At 51.3% G+C, this 17,566-nt stretch overlaps 2 protein-coding genes across 5 annotated transcripts; one reads left to right on the forward strand and one right to left on the reverse strand.

Annotated features, from left to right (window-relative positions):
• The first annotated feature begins 839 nt into the window (after window positions 1-839).
• CA9 (carbonic anhydrase IX) lies at window positions 840-7,554 on the forward strand. Its single transcript, XM_006863079.1, has 11 exons — window positions 840-1,185; window positions 2,198-2,227; window positions 2,450-2,620; window positions 2,758-2,900; window positions 2,985-3,077; window positions 5,683-5,749; window positions 6,103-6,260; window positions 6,465-6,609; window positions 6,744-6,770; window positions 7,172-7,247; window positions 7,488-7,554. Exons 1-11 carry the CDS (start codon window positions 840-842, stop codon window positions 7,552-7,554), a joined length of 1,323 nt encoding a protein of 440 aa, XP_006863141.1.
• Window positions 7,555-8,704: 1,150 nt separating this feature from the next.
• On the reverse strand, window positions 8,705-16,638 carry TPM2 (tropomyosin 2 (beta)). Of its 4 annotated transcripts, none has more exons than XM_006863080.1 (9): window positions 16,306-16,638; window positions 15,818-15,943; window positions 12,743-12,876; window positions 12,530-12,647; window positions 12,366-12,436; window positions 12,151-12,226; window positions 11,607-11,669; window positions 10,982-11,051; window positions 8,705-8,853 (listed from the first exon to the last, which is right to left on the reverse strand). In XM_006863080.1, the coding sequence occupies exons 1-9, from the start codon at window positions 16,417-16,419 to the stop codon at window positions 8,771-8,773; spliced, it is 855 nt and encodes a 284-aa protein (XP_006863142.1). In that variant the 5' UTR covers window positions 16,420-16,638; the 3' UTR covers window positions 8,705-8,770. The 4 variants fall into 4 exon arrangements, with proteins under 4 accessions (XP_006863142.1, XP_006863145.1, XP_006863143.1 ...); XM_006863083.1 differs by lacking the exon at window positions 12,151-12,226 and adding an exon at window positions 11,844-11,919 and having other exon boundaries at window positions 8,771-8,853; window positions 16,306-16,419; XM_006863081.1 differs by lacking the exons at window positions 8,705-8,853; window positions 12,151-12,226 and adding exons at window positions 9,664-10,000; window positions 11,844-11,919.
• Between the last annotated feature and the right edge of the window lie 928 nt (window positions 16,639-17,566).

Genomic DNA, 17,566 nt, shown 5'->3' on the forward strand with positions numbered 1-17,566 from the left:
GGGTCAGCAAAAAAGAGGAAGATCCCCAAAGAGATGAGTTGATATAGTGGCAGCAGCAATGGGTTCAAATGTAACAGTCGTGAGGATGGCGCAGTACTGGGAGGTGTTTTGTTCCGTTGGTTGTGTATAGTATCACTGTGAGTCGGAACTAATTTGGTAGCATCTAACAACAAACACTTTACTAGGCAGTGAGCAACCAATGAAACTATTTGAGTAGGAGAAAAATAGGATGAGAAACAAATTTTGTTTTACCTACTGGAGTCCCTTTCATCCATGTGTTCAGTCTTCCATTCCTACTCAGGTGGGCCTCCCTCCCATCCATCCATCTCTGCATCTACTGGCTCACCCCTAGACTTCCCCAGCAGCTTGCCCTTCCCCCCTCACCTGCTGCCAGCCTGGACCAGGGACGTTTGCATAGACTGCTCCCTCTCTCCACCAGAAGACTTGGGGGCCCCAGCTCCCTGTCTTTCCTCTTCCCTGCCTGGAACTGGGAAGCAGGCCAGGATTAGGTGAGGCTGACTGGCAAGCAACGGGTGGTGCCAGGGAGAGCCTGGATAGTGCCAGGTAGTGCTTTTGGTCCCAGGCTGAGCATATAACCCCGATAACCTTCTGCCTGAGCACACACCTGCTGCCCCCATCCCACTGTACCCAGGCTTTGGTATCGGGGAGGGGGCACAGGGCCAAACAGACCCGTGGGACTTTGGCTCCATCTCTACAAAAGGGCACTCTGTGAGTCAGCCTGCTCCCCTCCAGGCTCGCTCCTCCCCCACCCGGCTCCAGTTTCCTATGCACGTAGAGCCCGTGCACATCGTGTCCCGGGACACCCCACAGCCAGCCGCATGGCTCCCCAATGCCCCAGCCCCTGGCTCCCTGTGCTGACCTTGGCCCCTGCAAAGGGCCCCACTCTGCAACTGCTGCTTTTACTGTTACTCCTGGTGCCGGCCCATCCCCAGGGCCTGCCCGGGATTCAAGGGGCTAACCCCTTGGGAGGAGATTCATCTGGAGAAGATGATCCACTGATTCATCTTGAGTACACAGGCGGTGAGGAGGATCCCAGTGAAGAGGACCCACCTGGAGAGGAAGCACCACCTGAATCTGAGACTAACCCAGGGGAAGAGGACCTACCTACTGAGGCTCCCAGAAACACTCAAGGTCAAGAAAATAGTGCCCACAGGGAAAGAAAAGGTAAGTGACCCTCAATCCTCCAAATCCAGGCTCCAGTGAGGACCATGACCCCCCCTCACACATACCCCAGCTCAGACAGGAATCATTCAGCGGGAAGGACAGATAGCCAGTTGCTACTGAGTCTCTGACTCACGGCAACACCATGTGCATTAGAGCAAAAAACTGTGCTCCATAGGATTTCCAGTGGGTGATTTTGTGGAAGTGGCTCACCAGGCTTTTCTTCCCAGCTGCCTCTGGGTGGACTTGAACCTCCATCTTTTTGGTTATCTGTTTGTACCACCCAGGGATTATCAGGGGAAGAGGGGATTTTGTAATCCCTTCCTTAACACTACTTTCAGAAGCAGTGGGAGGCAAGACAAAAGGGGGGGGGCACAGATGGAGAAGGGGGAGATAGATGAGATGAAAGAGAATGGGAAGGTTGGAGAAGAGTAAGAGATAAGAATCTGCAAAGAGATTTAAAAAAAAAAATAGGTGGAAAGAGGAAGACAAGAAGTAAAACTATGTAGGGAAGAGAAGAGGAAAAGATTGAGGATGGAGGCAGAGGTAACGCAGGAAGGATTGTAGAAACCATCTCTGCATTTTACAGAACCTAGAAGGAAACAGTCAGGAGGAAGCTAGTCTCCACCCTCCCAAGTAGAGACTTTGGGAAAGGAGTTAGAGACCAGGGTAGAAATTTGAGTGTGTGGGGGGGGGAAGTTTGGATGAATAAGGGAGAAAGGAATGAAGATCTCATTTGCCTCAGGGGCTGAAGCCCCTCATTCAGTTTGCAGACTGTAAGACAGTAGTTCCCAGGGCCAGTACAGTTTTCATTTGACCCATCCAGTTGTATTTTATTTGACTGCAGTCTATTGTGATACACTGGGCCCGTTTCACGCATTTCTGCTACCTGCTAGGCTCCCATCAGGCGTCTGAATTTGTGAACTCCGGTTCGTGAGTGGAGCCCATTTCGTTATGGCCTCTGGGGAGGGAGTGGGCTCCAAGACCCACCTCTTGATCCTTCTCATTTATGCAGGGGATGACCACAGTCATTGGAGCTATGGAGGTGAGACACCCAGCCTCTGCCCAGACCCAATCTGGGCACCCAGGTCGGCCATCCCTGGGTGCCGCAACCACCTCACCCTCTTCTGCCTGTCCCCACCCGTCCTCACGCCTGATTTTTATCTGCCGCACCGACACTCCCTGATCCCACCCTTTCACTTTTTCCGCTCCCTAAAAGTACCCCTGACCTTGTCCCCAGATTCCTGACCATACTCTCTCACCGTAGGCGACCCACCCTGGCCCCAGGTGTCCCCAGCCTGTGCAGGTCGCTTCCAATCCCCGGTAGATATACGCCCGGAGCTCGCAGCATTTAGCCCTGCCCTGCAACCCTTGGAACTCCTGGGCTTTGAGCTCCCGCCACTCCCAGAACTGCGCTTGCAAAACAATGGCCACAGCGGTGAGGGGGGCTCCCGCTGCGTCAGAGAAGGGGCAGGGCTATCTGGGGGCGAGGGGCGATGGGCGGGGCTCGGGGCTGGCCCTGGGGAAGGGTGGGGTGGGGGTGGGGTCCTGCTCACTGCCCCTTCCCCACCACAGTGCAACTGACACTGCCTCCGGGGTTGGAGATGGCTCTGGGACCCGGCCGTGAATACCGGGCCCTGCAGTTGCATCTGCACTGGGGGGCCGCAGGTCGCCCGGGCTCAGAACACACGGTCGGTGGCCACCGTTTCCCCGCAGAGGTGAGCTCCGGGCAGTCCTATGAGTGGCGAAGGGGTGAGGCTCCTTCGAAATCTGGCCCATCTCTACCCTCCTGTCATCTCCAGATCCACGTGGTTCACCTCAGCACCTCATTTACTGGAGTTGAAGAGGCCTTGGGGCACCCGGCAGGCCTGGCCGTGTTGGCCGCCTTTCTGCAGGTACTGGCCCATTCCCATCTGTCCCACATGTGCCCCTAGAGAGTCCATACCAGCACACTCACCCTTACCTCTGGCTACCATCTCATTTACTCACTCATTTGTTCATCAGTCATCACGCATGAGTCACGTAAACCCTCTGCTGTCTAGTTGATTCTGAATTATAGACGACACCCTGTAGGACAGGACAGAACTACCCCAGAAGGTTTCCTATAGACGACACCCTGTAGGACAGGACAGAACTACCCCAGAAGGTTTTCTATAATGTAAATCTCTCCGGAAGCAGACCCTTCAGTTAGCAGCTGGGTGCTTTAACCACTGCACCACTAAAGTTCCCAGTAACTCCAGTTGTTAAGTGATGTGGAATAATTGGTTGCCACATAAGGTCGCTATGAGTCGGTACCCACTTGATGTCACCTAACAACAATAATAGTGACCCTGTATAGGGTTTTCAATGGAGTCCTAGTGTGGCGCCCTAGATAAGCACTTGACTTCAAGATCGGTTTGAACTGCCAACCAAGGTCGGCAGTTCACTCTCACCAGCCACTCCTCAGAAACCCTAGTCGGAATCCTCTTGACTCAACAACAACAAAGAGTTTCCAAGGAGCATCTAGTAGGTTTGAACCACCCACCTGTGGAGAGCAGTCCAGTGCTTATCTGGCAGTGCCACACCAAAACCCTATGACTCAGGTAGAGCCTCAAAAAGGAGTCCGAAGCCAAAAGGGGAAGGCCTACATGATAGATGGATTTCCTGGAAGTGCACAGAGAGCAATAGCTGCCAACTGCAATGTTGGAGGCTTGAGTACACTCAGTGGGGGCGTCTGAAAGCCTGATGATCCGCTTCCAAATACTCAGCCATTAACACCTCTATGGAATATAGTTCTACTCTGATTTACACGGGGTTCCCAGGAGTCAGAATCAACTCTATGTCAACTTTAAAAAAAAAACACACCACAAGCTGAAAACCAAACTCATTGCTGTAGATTCAGAGTCCTAACAGCTGTACAGAACGGGTAGAACTGCCCGGTAGCGGATTAGCCCAGCATTCTCCCACAAAACAGCCGATGGATTTCAATCATTGGCCTTTGAGTTAGCAGCCCAAGTGCTTTACCAATGTGCTGTCAAGGACTACACTTTGAAAACAATAGACCTATACCACGACACAGATAAAACAAGAGATGGTCAGGGAAGGCTTCACAGAGGAGGCAATACTGAAACCATCTGTGGTGGTGATGGTGTGCTGTGGAGTCCATTCTGACAGCAACCCTGCATGGGTTTCTGAGACTGTAAATCTTTACAGGAGCAGAAAGCCTCACCTTTCTTCCGTGGAACAGCTGGTGTTTTCAAACAGCTGAACTTGAGGTTAGCAGCCCAACTCATAATCAGTACGCTACCAGAGCTCCTTGAAACTATGTGTATCAGGAAGAAAGGAGGCACTTTTCACGCAGATGGGAAATTATGTGCGTAGACTCTGAATTCAGATGCTGTCGACTTGACATTAGTCAGAATTATTTTTCTAATACCCCTATGGTGGTTTCTAATACCCCTATGGTGGTGTTGTGGACTTAGTTCAGACTCACAGTGACCCTGTATAAGGTTTCTGAGACTGTAAATCTTCACAGGAGCAGAAAGTTTCAGTTTTCTCCCTCGGAACCACTGGTAGTTTTGAACTGCTGACCCTGAGATTAACAGCCTGACTCGGAACCACTATAGTACCAGAGCTCCCCTATAGCAGATCATTTCCCCTTTGTGAAGTACAATATAGTCTAGATAAATATTTAGTGACCTTTGGTGTTATGGGTTAAGTGTTGGGCTGCTAACTACAAGGTGGGTGGTTCACACTCACTTGCCACTCTTTGGGAGAAAGAAAAGCTGTTTACTCTCATAAAGATTTTTTAAAAAATGTTTTATTGTGAATTATGTGATAGTTTACATGGGTGAACATTGGTTTTACATTCATCCTATCGTATATTGTTTCATTGCCATGGTTACAATCTCTCATAAAGATTTGCAGTCTCGGAAACCCTATACAGGGTCGCTATGAGTTGGAATCGACTGGATGGAAATGTGATTTGGTTTGGCTTGGTATGGGCATCTAATGATCAAAGCTACATACGGTGGAGTGTAGGAATGGAGAGAGAGCAGCTAAGCTTGTCACTGCTGACTCCTTAACCAGCCTCCCAGCAGAAAATTCAGAGAAATGCCTCAGAAATAGCATGTCAGATGACCTTGCTCCAAAAGTCAAACACATGATTATTAAGGTACATGCAGAGGTAACATGAACACAAAAGTGGATTGTGGGGTTTTTTTGTGGAGTGTGTATGGTGGTACCTGTGAGTGAGACTGGAAATGTTTTTAGGTCCCAGGTCATTGAGGGTCTGTAGCCTAGTCAAGATGCTCTACTTCCATCCTGTTCTCCAATCTGCCATTCAAAACCAGTCCACCAATCTTACTGTTAGTTCACAAAGTAAGAGTAAATAGACTTAAAGTAATAATGCATAAGACTTATGGTTCCCCCGGCATTCTTTGAGCTAAGGAATGGGGGAGGACCGTGGGAAGCCACCTCACCTTTAGGCACCCAGTCATACCTTGCACTGTCATGTCCCAGGAGGGCCCAGAAGAAAACAGTGCCTATGAGCTGTTGCTGTCACATTTGGAAGAAATCGCTAAGGAAGGTCAGTTTGCCAGTCTGCTTTTCTTTTTTATAGTTACAAATATTTAACATTTATTTCCAGATTATTCAGCACAGTGTTCTCTTGTAATCACTCTGGGTTTGAGTCTCAGCATGTTATGGCAGCTCAAAGTGAGAGTACAAACCTGTGATGCTATGCTCTAAGGAACTGTCTTCACTGTGATGCCTCTTCCAATTGCCCCAAGGTCCTTTCTTTCCTTCTGAATTATGTCTTATGCTGAATTAGTGAAAGGGACCCCTCTTAGTGAAAAAGAGATCCCAGTGAAATTGTACCCTTTTACCAAAGCTTCCAGGGGACATGATCTAGGTGGGCCTCAGCACAGGTCCTTTCCACAGGTTCAGAGACTTGGATCTCAGGACTAGATGTGTCTGCACTGCTGCCCTCCGATCTCAGCCGCTACTTCCGATATGAGGGGTCTCTGACTACACCCTCCTGTGCCCAGGGGGTCATCTGGACTGTGTTCAACCAGACAGTGCAGCTGAGTGCCAAGCAGGTGGCACTGGGGATGGGGAGGTGACATGGGGAGTGTGGGGGGAGGGAGATATAGAACAAGTGGAGATGAAAGGACCATGTGGGGAATAGGGACAGGGGAGCCTGGAGGGTGGCAGCCTGGGGCTGCTGGCTGTCAATAGGCCTGTGTCCCTTTAGTTTCCCCTCATACCATAAACCTACCCCCATTGTCTGTTGATCTCCATAGCTCCACACTCTCTTTAACTCCCTGTGGGGGCCCGGTGACTCTCGGCTGCAGCTGAACTTCCGAGCCACGCAGCCTTTGAATGGGCGGATGATTGAGGCCTCCTTCCCTGTTGGAGTGGACAGCAGCCCTAGGGCCTTTGAGACAGGTGCAGATTGGTCTGGGGGCCCACGTTGCCATGTCCCACCAGTCAGGGGTCCCTCATCATCTGATGTGTCTTCTTCCTTTGCCTGTCTTACGAGGTCACGGTCTCCAGCTCTAATGTCTCCTTTTTCTCTTCAGTCGACCTGAAGTCCTGCCTTGGTGCTGGTGAGTCTAGGGTCCCCCCATTTGTTCCTGATGCTGGGGGAATACCCCAAGACTAGTTAGAACCACATCAGCTCCCTCCAGGATCCCTCTACCTTTCTGCAGACCTCCAATCTTAATATGACCCAGATTAAGGTGTTGGGTTCCCCCAGTAGCCCCAGAACAAGGGAGGGTCAGGATGGAGCTCTAAAAATCTTCTAGCATCTACCTTCTCAACCAACCTCTGTTACTCAAGTTTAGGACAAAAAAAGTGGTGCCCTTCTTCCTGTATCTCCTCCCCTTGTCATTTGTTGACCTTTTCTAGAGACTGAGGCACTCGGGGGAGGACATACTGAAGTAGGCTTTGGGAGAGCCCCTTGGACTCTCTTTATCCCAAGGTCATCCTTACCTCTTTCCCTCCCAAGGTGACATCCTGGCTGTGGTTTTTGGACTTCTCTTTGCCATTACCAGTATCGCCTTCCTAGTGCACATGAGAAGACAGCAAAGGTATTATACGGACCCACTCCCTCAAGTACACCCATCCCCTATCAACCTGCCAGGGTACTGCACAGTCACTGGGCAGATTGTAGAGTCCAGAGTAGTCCATGGAAGAAAATCTTGCAACCAGCTGTAAAGCTTAACAGCCAAGAAAAGTTGATTGAGCAGGCCTACTCTGTAACACATGGGGTCGCTGTGAGATGGAACTGACTTAATGGGATTGGTTCTTTTTTGTTTATGTAGACATATCAACACAGTCAAAGGGAATGTTAGCTACCACCCAGCAGAGGTCACTGAAACGGGAGCCTAGAGACCTGGAACATGGAGAATGTACAGAAGCCGGCTAGAAGAACCTGAGGGGGAGCTAGAAACTGTGTCCTGGCCTGCCTTGGCTATACTATTTCCTTTATAACCTCCAAAGACTTTTTAAGATAAATTTCTAATAAAATGTGTGGAAGGCACCTTTGTTCCTCAAATAAGGATGGTGTATTAATTTCCTATGGCTGCTTTAACAAATTACCACAAAATTAGTGTCTTAAAACAAGACAGATTTATTCTCTTGTCATTCTGGAGGTCAGAAGCCTAGAATGAGGTCTAAAGTCAAGTGTTGGCAGGGCTGGTTCCTTTGGGATGTCTGAGGAAAGAATCAGTTTCCTTGCCTTTTTCATCTTCTAATGATCACTTTTATTTCTTAGCTCATGGCCCCTTCCTTGCAACATTTCAAGCTCTTGCTTCCCTTGCCATATCTTCTGATTATCTTTGACCTTCCTGCCTCGCTCTTTTAAGGGCCCTTCTGATTACATTGGGTTTACCTGGATAATTTAGAATAGTCTCCCCATCTCAGAATCTTAATCACATTTGCAAAGTCCCTTTTGCCATGTAAGGTAAATGTCACAGATTTAAGGGATTAAGATGTGTGGACATCTTTAGAGGAAGAGGACATACTTATTTTTCTGCTGACCACAGATGGTGTCAGGAAGCAGATAGAAAGAACTGATATTGTCAGGAAGATCTTGTGTGTGGTGGTGGGGGTGTGGAGGGGTAGTAGGAAGGCTGCATCCTTTAGGCTTATAATCACACGGAGGCTACTGGGCTTTTCACCTTGCCCACAGTGAATGTGTAGCTTCTTGCAGTTTTGCTTTCAAAATGAACTGCCTGGTACAGCTACCTCCTGGAATAGTGTGGAACCATAGAAGGCAGCCCCTTCGCCTATAGGGGTAGAGCCCACGATACTCCCCAGCCCTGCTGGGTTGCTCTGCATTCCATAACCGTCTACAACTTCTCAACGAGCCTAGCACTTCACCCCATGGCCCCCATTGGAAGGATGTCTTATCCCAGAGTATGGGCTTGGGTCCTTTTTATTTAGGGTCCCCTGAGGCATCCATCCTCTCAAGCACTTTGGAAAGCTACATGCCACCATTACCACCAATACCAAAGAAAGGCTTACAGGGCCCTGTAATGCTGGTAACATCAGTTTTATTGTGTTGGACGTGGCAATTCTAGCCTGCTTTGGGCAGGGCCGGATTTCACAGGTTGTTGAGTTCCAGCAGGGTCTGGTCCAGGGTTTGGTGAATTTCCACGTTCTCCTCCTTGGCACTGGCCAAGGTCTCTGTGAAGGGAAGCTGCATGTGAGGAAGGGAAGGGAGGCAGGAAGAGGGGGAATGGGGAAGAAACATAAGGGAAGACATGGATGGGAGGTGACAAACAGACATGGAGACAGCGGAAGACACAGGATTCAGGGATCTGAGGGTCTTATGGCAGGTCCTGACCAGGACAATGGGAGCAGACTAGACCTGAATGCCTTAAGAGCGGGGAGAGGCAGGGGTCATAGAGGTGGGGTGGGAAGGCCTGAGTTGTATGTTGATTTGGTCTCCTATAGAAAGTTTAAGAAAGTTGGAAACAGAAGGAAACACAAAGACTGAGCCAGACAGACTGACTTGAGGTAGAAGACAGACCTGAAACTGCAGTCAAAGCCCCACATTGCCGGCATGGAGTTTTCCCAAACTTCATCCCAGACCTTTCACAACCTCTTTTTTTTTTTTTTTTGTCTTTCACAACCTTTTGCCCCTCCTCACATTTCCCTTCCTGTCTCCATTAGATTCTCGAACCCAAGCTAGGTGCTCCAAGAGGCTAGGAGTGACAAGCCTGAGGTCTGCGGTGGGATATGTCTCTCACAGGCATCAGTGGGGGTCACAGTGCTTGATGGGGGTCACACATGCCACATGCAACAGTCAAAAGAGTCAGAGAGGGTAGTGCCCTGTGAGAAGAGGGTTTCCGTGTGAGCCATAGTGCTTGTCCGTGGACTCAGTGGTGGGGGCATCTGTAAGAGTCAGGGGTCTCAGGAGTTACCCAGTGCTCTGTGGGTGGGGGGGAGGAGGAAGGGGAGGGTGAAAGTGCTCTGGAGGACAGGAAAACAGCCTGGAGACCAAGTTATGAGTTTATTAAGCAGCAGAGAGAGATGGATACTCAGAGGTGTGGGTGAGCAGATAGAGAGGAGGATGAAGCAAGTGCCAGGGGTGGGGCTGGGGGTGAAGGGCGCTCTTCCTAGGCTGCTCCTGGCTTGACTGTGCAATGTTGCCAACTTCTGCTCCTCCTGCCTGCCCCCTCCCCAGAGAGAGAATGGAAAGGAGAGGAGAGAGGTCCGCTGAGAGGCAGGCCATAATTGTGAGGGTCTCAGAGAGAGGTGATGTCGTTGAGGGCGTTGTCCAGCTCCTCGCTGATGGCCTTGTACTTCATCTTCTGTGCATAGACTTCGTCTGAGGGTGGGGAGGTCCAGAGGGAGAGGACCAGGTGGGAGTGTAGGGAGAGGGGGTGGAGGGAAAGAGGGAAGGAAGGAGAGAGGATAAGGGAAAGAGAAAATGAAATCAGAGACAGATGGAGAAAGACAGAGTGAGAGAGGCCAGAGAACAGGCTGAGCAGCTGTAAGGGCTCCCTCTACTCCACTCTGTCCTCTTTTGTCCTTCTCTGTACCCTAAATTAGGTGTCCTCTAGGAGCTCCAGGGACCTGAGGGCACAGTGCTCTGGACAAGCAGGAATGCTTCCTTTAGGGGGAGAGTAAAGGGTGCTTCTGAGCCAGAACGTTCTAAAGTTCTAAAGTTGGAGGTAGAATTGTGGTTTGCCTGAGAAGGCTAGAAGCAAGGGAAGTCAGACTTCTGAAAGCTAAACAGTTTTTGTAGTATAAAATGAAAAGGTATTTTAGGTATAAAATTGCTGATAATAGTGAGAAAGAGCCACAAATTATTATTTGAATATTTCTTGTCTCCAAATCAAACTTAAAATATTATTTTCCATTAATATTGTCATGCAAGCCTAGATGTTCAATCAAATAGCTCTGTTCAAAATAGAAGTCTCTGTGATACAGTTCTATGGTGCTGTTCTTGGAGATGAAACTGTCTAATCAGTGCTACCCAAAGTGTGGTCTGTGGACCAGCAGCCATCAGCATTACTAGGGAGCTTGTGAGAAATACAGATTCTTCAGCCCAAGGTTAATAATCACTTTGGGGTAAGGCCCAGGAATCTGCATTTTAAATACTTTCCTGGTCATTCCTAGACATGCTGATCTCAGAGAAGTACTGGAGTGGATGGGCTGTAGCCAACCATCAGTACTTGAATAGTAGATGTAGCCCACCCAAGTCTGTGGAGTTTGTGGAGTTATAGGCGGTCCAATCTTAGTTTAGTGGTGGGAAATGCAATGGGATGGAAAAAAGGTTCAGACGCAAGGGGGTGTATCTTTTTACCTTCTAGGTCATCGATGGTTTTCTCCAACTTTGCCACAGATCTTTCAGCAAACTCTGCTCGAGTCTCAGCCTGAGAGTAAAGGAAGGAAGGAGGGAATATGGCAAGAAACTTGACTTCCAGAGACCATCACTGAAGTCAACTTAGTCTCCACCTCTATTCCCAAATTCCTGCCATAAGCAGGCTCTGGTAGGAATTAGGATGGCTTAAGAAGGGGCTAAAAGGAACCCGGGTGGCATAGTGGGTTACTTGTTGGGCTGCTAACTGCAAGGTTAGCAGTTCAAAATCTACTAGCTACTTCACCGAAGGATGAGGCTTTCTGCTCTCATAAAGACTGACAGCCTGGGAAACCCCATATAGGGTCATTATGAGTTGGAATCGACTCGATGGCACTTAATAAGGAGGGACGAAGGGAGCTTTGGTGGCTCTGTAGGATAAGCACTGGACTGCTAACTGCAAAGTGGGCAGTTTAAGTCCCACTAGCTGTTTCTTGGGAGAAAGATGAGGCTCTCTGCTCCCATAAAGATTTAGAGCCTGGGAAATCCCATATGGAGTTGCTATGAGTCGGAATGGACTCGAGGGCAGTGGGCTTTAAGGAGGGACTGGGGACTGGAAGATAACTCTTACCTCCTTCAGCTTCTCCTCCAGCAGTCTGATTTCCTCTTCATATTTATCCTCTTTGGTGGAATACTTTTAGGGACATACACACTCCATCAGTATATCTCCTCTACGAGTCCTCCCTTTTTCCACTGAGCCACACAGGCTGCTCATCATCTTCCTCCATGAACACCCAGCTCCTCCCTGCCTGGCTCCATCGCCTCCCCTGCAGGATCCCCATCTTCACTGCCCCTCAACCTCCTCTACCTTGTCTGCTTGGGCCTCCAGGGATTTCAAGTTGTTGGTAACAATTTTCAGCTCCTCCTCTAGGTCCCCACATTTACTGCAGGGGGTGTGGCGGGGTGGGGTGTGGGGGCACAGGGAGGCAAGCCAGTGGAGATGGCATAGTGTGGGAGGGGGAGGAGAGAGAGAAGAGCAGAGTTGTGAGAGTGACAGCAGGCAGAGTTTGGAAGTCCCAGGCCCATCCTGATGCCCAGAGGAGAAAGAGCGCAGCTGAGAAGGAGGAGAGGCAGCTGAGCTGAGAGAGGGCGCCATTGCCCAGAGAGGTCACTACCTCCTCCTCTGAGGCCATCAGGGACTTGAGGGCCTGGTCCATGGTTCGAAGTTCTTCCTCCAGCTGCCTGGCTCGGCTAGGGGCAGCGGGCAGGGGTCAGAGAACAGGACCTGTCCCTCTGGCCCCAAACCTGGGAAACTGTCTCCCCTCTGCTCAGAGTGCTGGCTCTGCAGCCTCTGGCTCAGCCGGTTCACTTGCCATGTAGCTACTCTTACCTCTCAGCAACCTCAGCCCTCTCTTCTGAGCGTTCCAGCTCTCCTTCCAGGATCACCAGCTTCCTGGCCACCTGGGGGGTGGGGTGGAGGAACAGATCAGTGGGGAGCTACTGGGAAGGCCTGGGACTTGGGGATGAGAGGGAAGTGAGGCCGGGCATCATCACCTCCTCATATTTGCGGTCTGAATCCTCAGCGATGTGCTTGGCCTCCTTGAGCTGCATCTCCTGCAGTTCCATCTTTTCCTCGTCCTTCATGGCCCGGTTTTCAATGACCTTCATTCCTCTGAGAGGCAGGGAGAGGGGTGTGAATAGGATCAGGACCAGAAGAGACATGCTTCCTCCCCCTTGACCTACCCCTGAGGGGGTCCCTGAGCCCACCTCTCACTCTCATCAGCTGCCTTCTCAGCCTCCTCCAGCTTTTGCAGGGCTGTGGCCAGACGTTCCTGCGCTCGGTCCAGCTCCTCCTCTACCAGCTGAATGCGGCGGTTCAGGGAGGCCACATCTGCCTCGGCCTGTGGGTCAGAAGTCAGAGGTCAGAAAGGCTTTGTCTTGTATGGGGTGCAGAGAGGATCCGGAGGATGGAAAATCATTGTCAGAAAGACTCTAGCCTTCCTGGTTTCTAGAATTTCTACCTAGATTCTTCTCCCGACCTACTATCTTCTGTCCAGATTCAAACACCCATTCGTTGTCAAATGCAACTCCCCTGCTACAGGGCCTCTTCTGGCACTGTGCAGTTAGTCTCCTGATGGTTGTCTGTCCCTCCATCAAAGACAGTCCTCATTCCTCCACAGCACAGCCTGATCCAGGTAAATTGGTGGATTAAGCTAACCAGATCCTTAGCAACCACTGTTGCTAAGGAGAGCCAATCATACAATGCAATTCCATGATGTCATCAGCTACCAGGTAGACACTGAGCAATGGGCTCTGGAGGCAAGCCCAGCCAGGGTGGGACATCCAGAGCTGTAGCACAAAGCTGCCTGCCAAGGGTAGATACAGGCATACCCCAGAGATACTGCAGGTTTGGTTCTAGAATAATTCTTCAACAAAGTTAATACAGCAAGTCTCAAATTTTTGGTTCCTCAGTGCCTGGTGTGGTGCTGAGAGTTAATGCGCGCTGGACTGCAAAGTTGGTTTGAGCCACAAGGTCAGCGGTTCAAGCTCACCAGCCATTCCTCGGAAACCCTATACAGTATAGCTGTGAGTCGGAACTGACTCAACAGCACTTAACAAAAATAACAACAAACAATGCTTGATTGGACTGGACTCCTGGTGTGGCACTTATAGGATCCATAAGGTTGGAAGTTCAAACCAGTTACTTTGTGGGAGAAAGCTGCGGCAGCCTGTTTCTGTAAAGATTGACAGCCTTGGAAACCCTATGGGTCTCTTCTACACTGTCCTGTCTGGTTGCTATGAGTTGGAATCAATGTGATGTCAGTGGGTATTTGGAAAACAACATGAAGAAAGCACTTGAACACACTGCTTACAGAGTCAGCACTCCATAAACATTAGATTATCCCTGTCTCTCCCTCAAAGACAAAAACACAGGAACTCTTGAGATTTAAGACTGTGGAAAAGAGAAAGGATGAGTATAGGACGATGAAACATGATAAAAGAATGAGTGAGTAGAGAGGAAAAGGTGGAGCTGTTGGTGACAGCACTGGGGTCAGAGAGGGTGGGTACAGGCCCTGGGGGGTACTGTAGCACAGGAGAAGCTCAGCACCATATATAGAATGTAGATTGTAATTGGTCCTCCAGGTGCTAAAAGTACCTGGAGCTTGGCCACCTAAAATGACAAGAGCCCATCATGGGCACAGGGCCGAATGACTGGGGAAGGATTCAGAGGACAGCGCTGGGGATTGGGAAGAATGGCCCTGGGGGATACTGGGGTCTACTCTAGAGAGAGAGAGATTGCTGTTGTTGTAAGTGCTGTCGAGTTGGTGGTTCTGACGGTGACCCAATATAGGGTTTCTGAGGAGTGGCTGATAAGCTTGAACCACTGACCTTGTAGTCCAGTGCATTATCCTGTAGCGCCACACCAGGACTCCAGAGAAAGAGAGAGAGAGAGAGATGAGACTCCATAAATGGAAAACCCTCTTCATGGTGGTAGGGAGATGAAATGACTCTGGAAAGCCTGGAAAATCCTTGGGTCCCCTTATAGGACTGGCTTTCTGTTGTGTTTGCCCTTTCCTGCTCTTCAAAGCTTTTCCTATTTATGAATGCTGCTCTTTAACCAAAGGGCAGGCAGGTACTACTGTCCTGACTGGACAAATGGGAGGTTAGCGAAAAGGGAGAAACTGAGGCACTGTGGAAGTTAACTGCTGTGTTCAAGGTTGTATAATCAATTTGTCTACCCCCCTCCCCTCCTGTCCCCACCAAGCTCCTTGGGTTTCTAGTTCTGCTCCAGCTGCACTGGGCCTTGGTTATTTATAGAGTGTCAGATGCCCAGGGTCGTCTTCCCTAGCAGCTGCAGGTCAGGCCCCTCCCAAGTGCCAAGGTTGGGGGAGAACCAAAACTGAAGACTGGAGGTCAGAGAGACTCAACCCTGGTGGACTGCGAGGCTGAGGGCATATGGAAAAGGACCAACACAAACAGTGATGTCATTTCTGGTGTTCAGACCAGACTTGATGCTAATCCCTCCATAATGTTAAAACAATTCTGGGTAGAAGGCAGATGGATATGGAAACTGAGGCAGAGACTGTTAAAAGTACTATGTCCATCCATATGGCTTTTCGCCTACTTCAAGGTGGGAATTGGGTATGACAGGAAATAAAGAAGTCTGGTTGGGATGGGGGTGGGAGGTGGGCAGAGAATCTCAGAGTGGCCAGGAACTGCCAAGGTGGCTGTCTTGGCAATTGTGGTCCTGTCCCTTTGCCCTGTGGCCTGGCATGGTCTTGAGGTTGACAGTTTAATGAGGGTAAATGAGGAAGCCGTTTAGAACCTGAGCTTGGGCCCCAGTGCACAGCAGGGATGCTGGAGCCAAGGGTCAAGGCCAGAGAATTTCTAATGGCCCCTCAGGAGTACAACTCAAGCCCATTTCCGTCTTTGGATTCCCCTCCTCTGATCATCTACAGTGCTGTCCACAGTACCTCCTACCCGTGCTCCCCAACACCTCACTCACAAAGTAGCTGCAGTCTCCTCTCCATTTTCAACTAGAGGATTAATTGAGGTAAATGGTAAATTCTTAGACCATCCACCCCCATGATGATGACTCATTGCTTGGTCACTGCGCATTCTAAGAGCTGGAACCAAACTGAATTCCTCTGGGAGAAGTGGTAGGTGGTTTTGATTTGTCTACTATTTTGGATTATTTGTGCAAGCTTGCCCTAACACAGGTTCCTGGCAGGAAATCATTTCTGTCTTGGTGCCGGGGAGACCTACGCCCCCTTGTCTCCACATTTTTCTATGCCTGGGTGCCCCTTACCAGTGCACTAACTCCCCCAGACCCATACTCACGTCGGTGGCTTTCTTCTCAGCTTGCTCCAGTTTCTCCTGGGCATCCTTCACTGACTCAGAATACTTTTCCACCTCGTCCTCTGTCCCCTTCAGCTTCTTCTGGAGGGCCTGCTGCTCCTCCTCCAACTGAGACAGAAGGGTCTTGATCAGCCAGGTCTGGGCAGGGAGACCCAAGCCCAGGAAGGGAACAGGGATGTGTGAACAGGGAAGCGCTAAGAGTCAGACTGGAGGCTGAGACATGGGAAGAAGGAGGGGCAGTCCAGTCAAGGGTCTTGGGGGACCTGGGGAAAGAGAAAACTTTAAACCCAAAGAACAGAAGTGGGGTTGGGGCCCTCAGACTCTTTGGTGGGTAAGATAAAGGGCGATCTAGCTAGGGCCCAGGTCCCCACACTGGATAGGGGTGCTTTGAGAACAAGTTGAAGTTGGGGAACACAGGACAGGAGCCTCGTCAATCGGTCTGGAGGGGAAAGGCGGCCCTGGGCCCCCACCTGCTTGCAGCGGTCCTCGGCTTGCTTCTTGTCGGCCTCTGCCTGCTCAGCGCGGTCGATGGCATTCTCCTTGTCCAGCTTTAGCATTTGCATCTTCTTCTTGATGGCGTCCATGGCTGTGGTGGGGGGCGGGCCGACGGGTGGTTGCGGACCTGACTGACTCGGGCTGGTTGTATGAGGACTTGGTGGTGCTCCGTGCTCCGGTGGCCGTTGATGTAGGCTGGGCGGGACTGGGATGTCCCAGCAGCGCCGGCGCCTAAAAGGCGGGGAGGGACCGGGCGGAGCCGGGGGCCGGGACCCTCCCCCGCTGCGGCCCGAACCTTGTAGGGGCAGAAGCACCACTGAGCAGTGGGGGCTGGGGGCAGGAGGAGGGGGCACGGCCTCCCCCTGCTCCCTCCCACTGGGGGACCGCCTCCCTCGGAGCCCCGCCCCCAGCCGTCGGAAGGGTAAGCAGCGTGACTGTCGGCTGGAGAAGCTCTGGCTCAGCGCAGGGGAGGGGACCCTTGGGCTGGGGGGATCTGTGCTGCCTCTGAGTGACAGCTGGGCCCAGAGGCAGCTGTTGCTGGGGCCCCTGGGGCTATTTCGGGGCGTGAGCTCACGGCAGCTGCCTGGGTGCTGGGACTGGCGTGGCCCCCCTCAGCTGCGCCAGCCGCTGCCCTTAATTTAGAAGTTTCCTGTAAATCCCCCCGGATTAAATGTCTCTTGGGAGGCGGGGCTCCGCTACAGTTTGAGTACCTCAGTTTACCCCGAGTTTTAGACTCTAGGTTGGGAGCGGAGAGTCTGACCGGGGACTGGGGTAACTGAGGCAGGAGAGGCGTATGGCACTCCAACCATAGCTGAGGGCGGGCATGACCTCTCTTCCCCTCGCGTTACCACCCACCCTAGTTCCCGGAGCCAGAGCTGCTGCGCCACGCTCGCTCAGCAGCTCCACGTGCCGAGAATATTTTCCGTGCGGCCAGGCTCCCCTCGGATGCGCTCTCCTCGCGGCGTCCTCCTTCGTCTGTTCGCCCCGCCCCCTGACTGCCCGCTTCTTTCCTCCTCCTCGGATCTCAGTCGGCTCTCTTCCCTTGTGGGCCAACTTTACGCAGAAATTGCTTTTCTGCCCTTTTTTGGGAAGCTTCCCCGTGGGGAGGCGGGGCCAGACTGGGGTGGGGAAGGCAGGGGGTGCGAAGGGAAGAGGTACGGAGCTTCCGGGCGGTGGGAGCCTGAGGGGGCTGCAGAAGCTGCCCCCAGGACTCGGGTCGTCTGAGGCGCGGGGTCG

This window comes from Chrysochloris asiatica, unplaced genomic scaffold, assembly GCF_000296735.1.
Source record: "Chrysochloris asiatica unplaced genomic scaffold, ChrAsi1.0 scaffold00053, whole genome shotgun sequence".
Lineage (NCBI taxonomy): Eukaryota > Metazoa > Chordata > Mammalia > Afrosoricida > Chrysochloridae > Chrysochloris > Chrysochloris asiatica.

Bases quoted from the DNA above. Each gene is read 5' to 3' on its own strand.
- CA9 (XM_006863079.1), top strand. From the start codon at position 840: ATGGCTCCCCAATGCCCCAGCCCCTGGCTCCCTGTGCTGACCTTGGCC. The intron at 2,228-2,449 runs GTGAGACACCCA...CTCTCACCGTAG, and splicing joins CAGTCATTGGAGCTATGGAG to GCGACCCACCCTGGCCCCAG. The intron at 5,750-6,102 runs GTCAGTTTGCCA...TCCTTTCCACAG, and splicing joins GGAAGAAATCGCTAAGGAAG to GTTCAGAGACTTGGATCTCA.
- TPM2 (XM_006863080.1), bottom strand. From the start codon at position 16,419: ATGGACGCCATCAAGAAGAAGATGCAAATGCTAAAGCTGGACAAGGAG. The intron at 12,648-12,742 runs GTGGGCTCAGGG...CCTGCCTCTCAG, and splicing joins GCAGCTGATGAGAGTGAGAG to AGGAATGAAGGTCATTGAAA. The intron at 11,052-11,606 runs GTAAGAGTTATC...CTTTACTCTCAG, and splicing joins TGGAGGAGAAGCTGAAGGAG to GCTGAGACTCGAGCAGAGTT.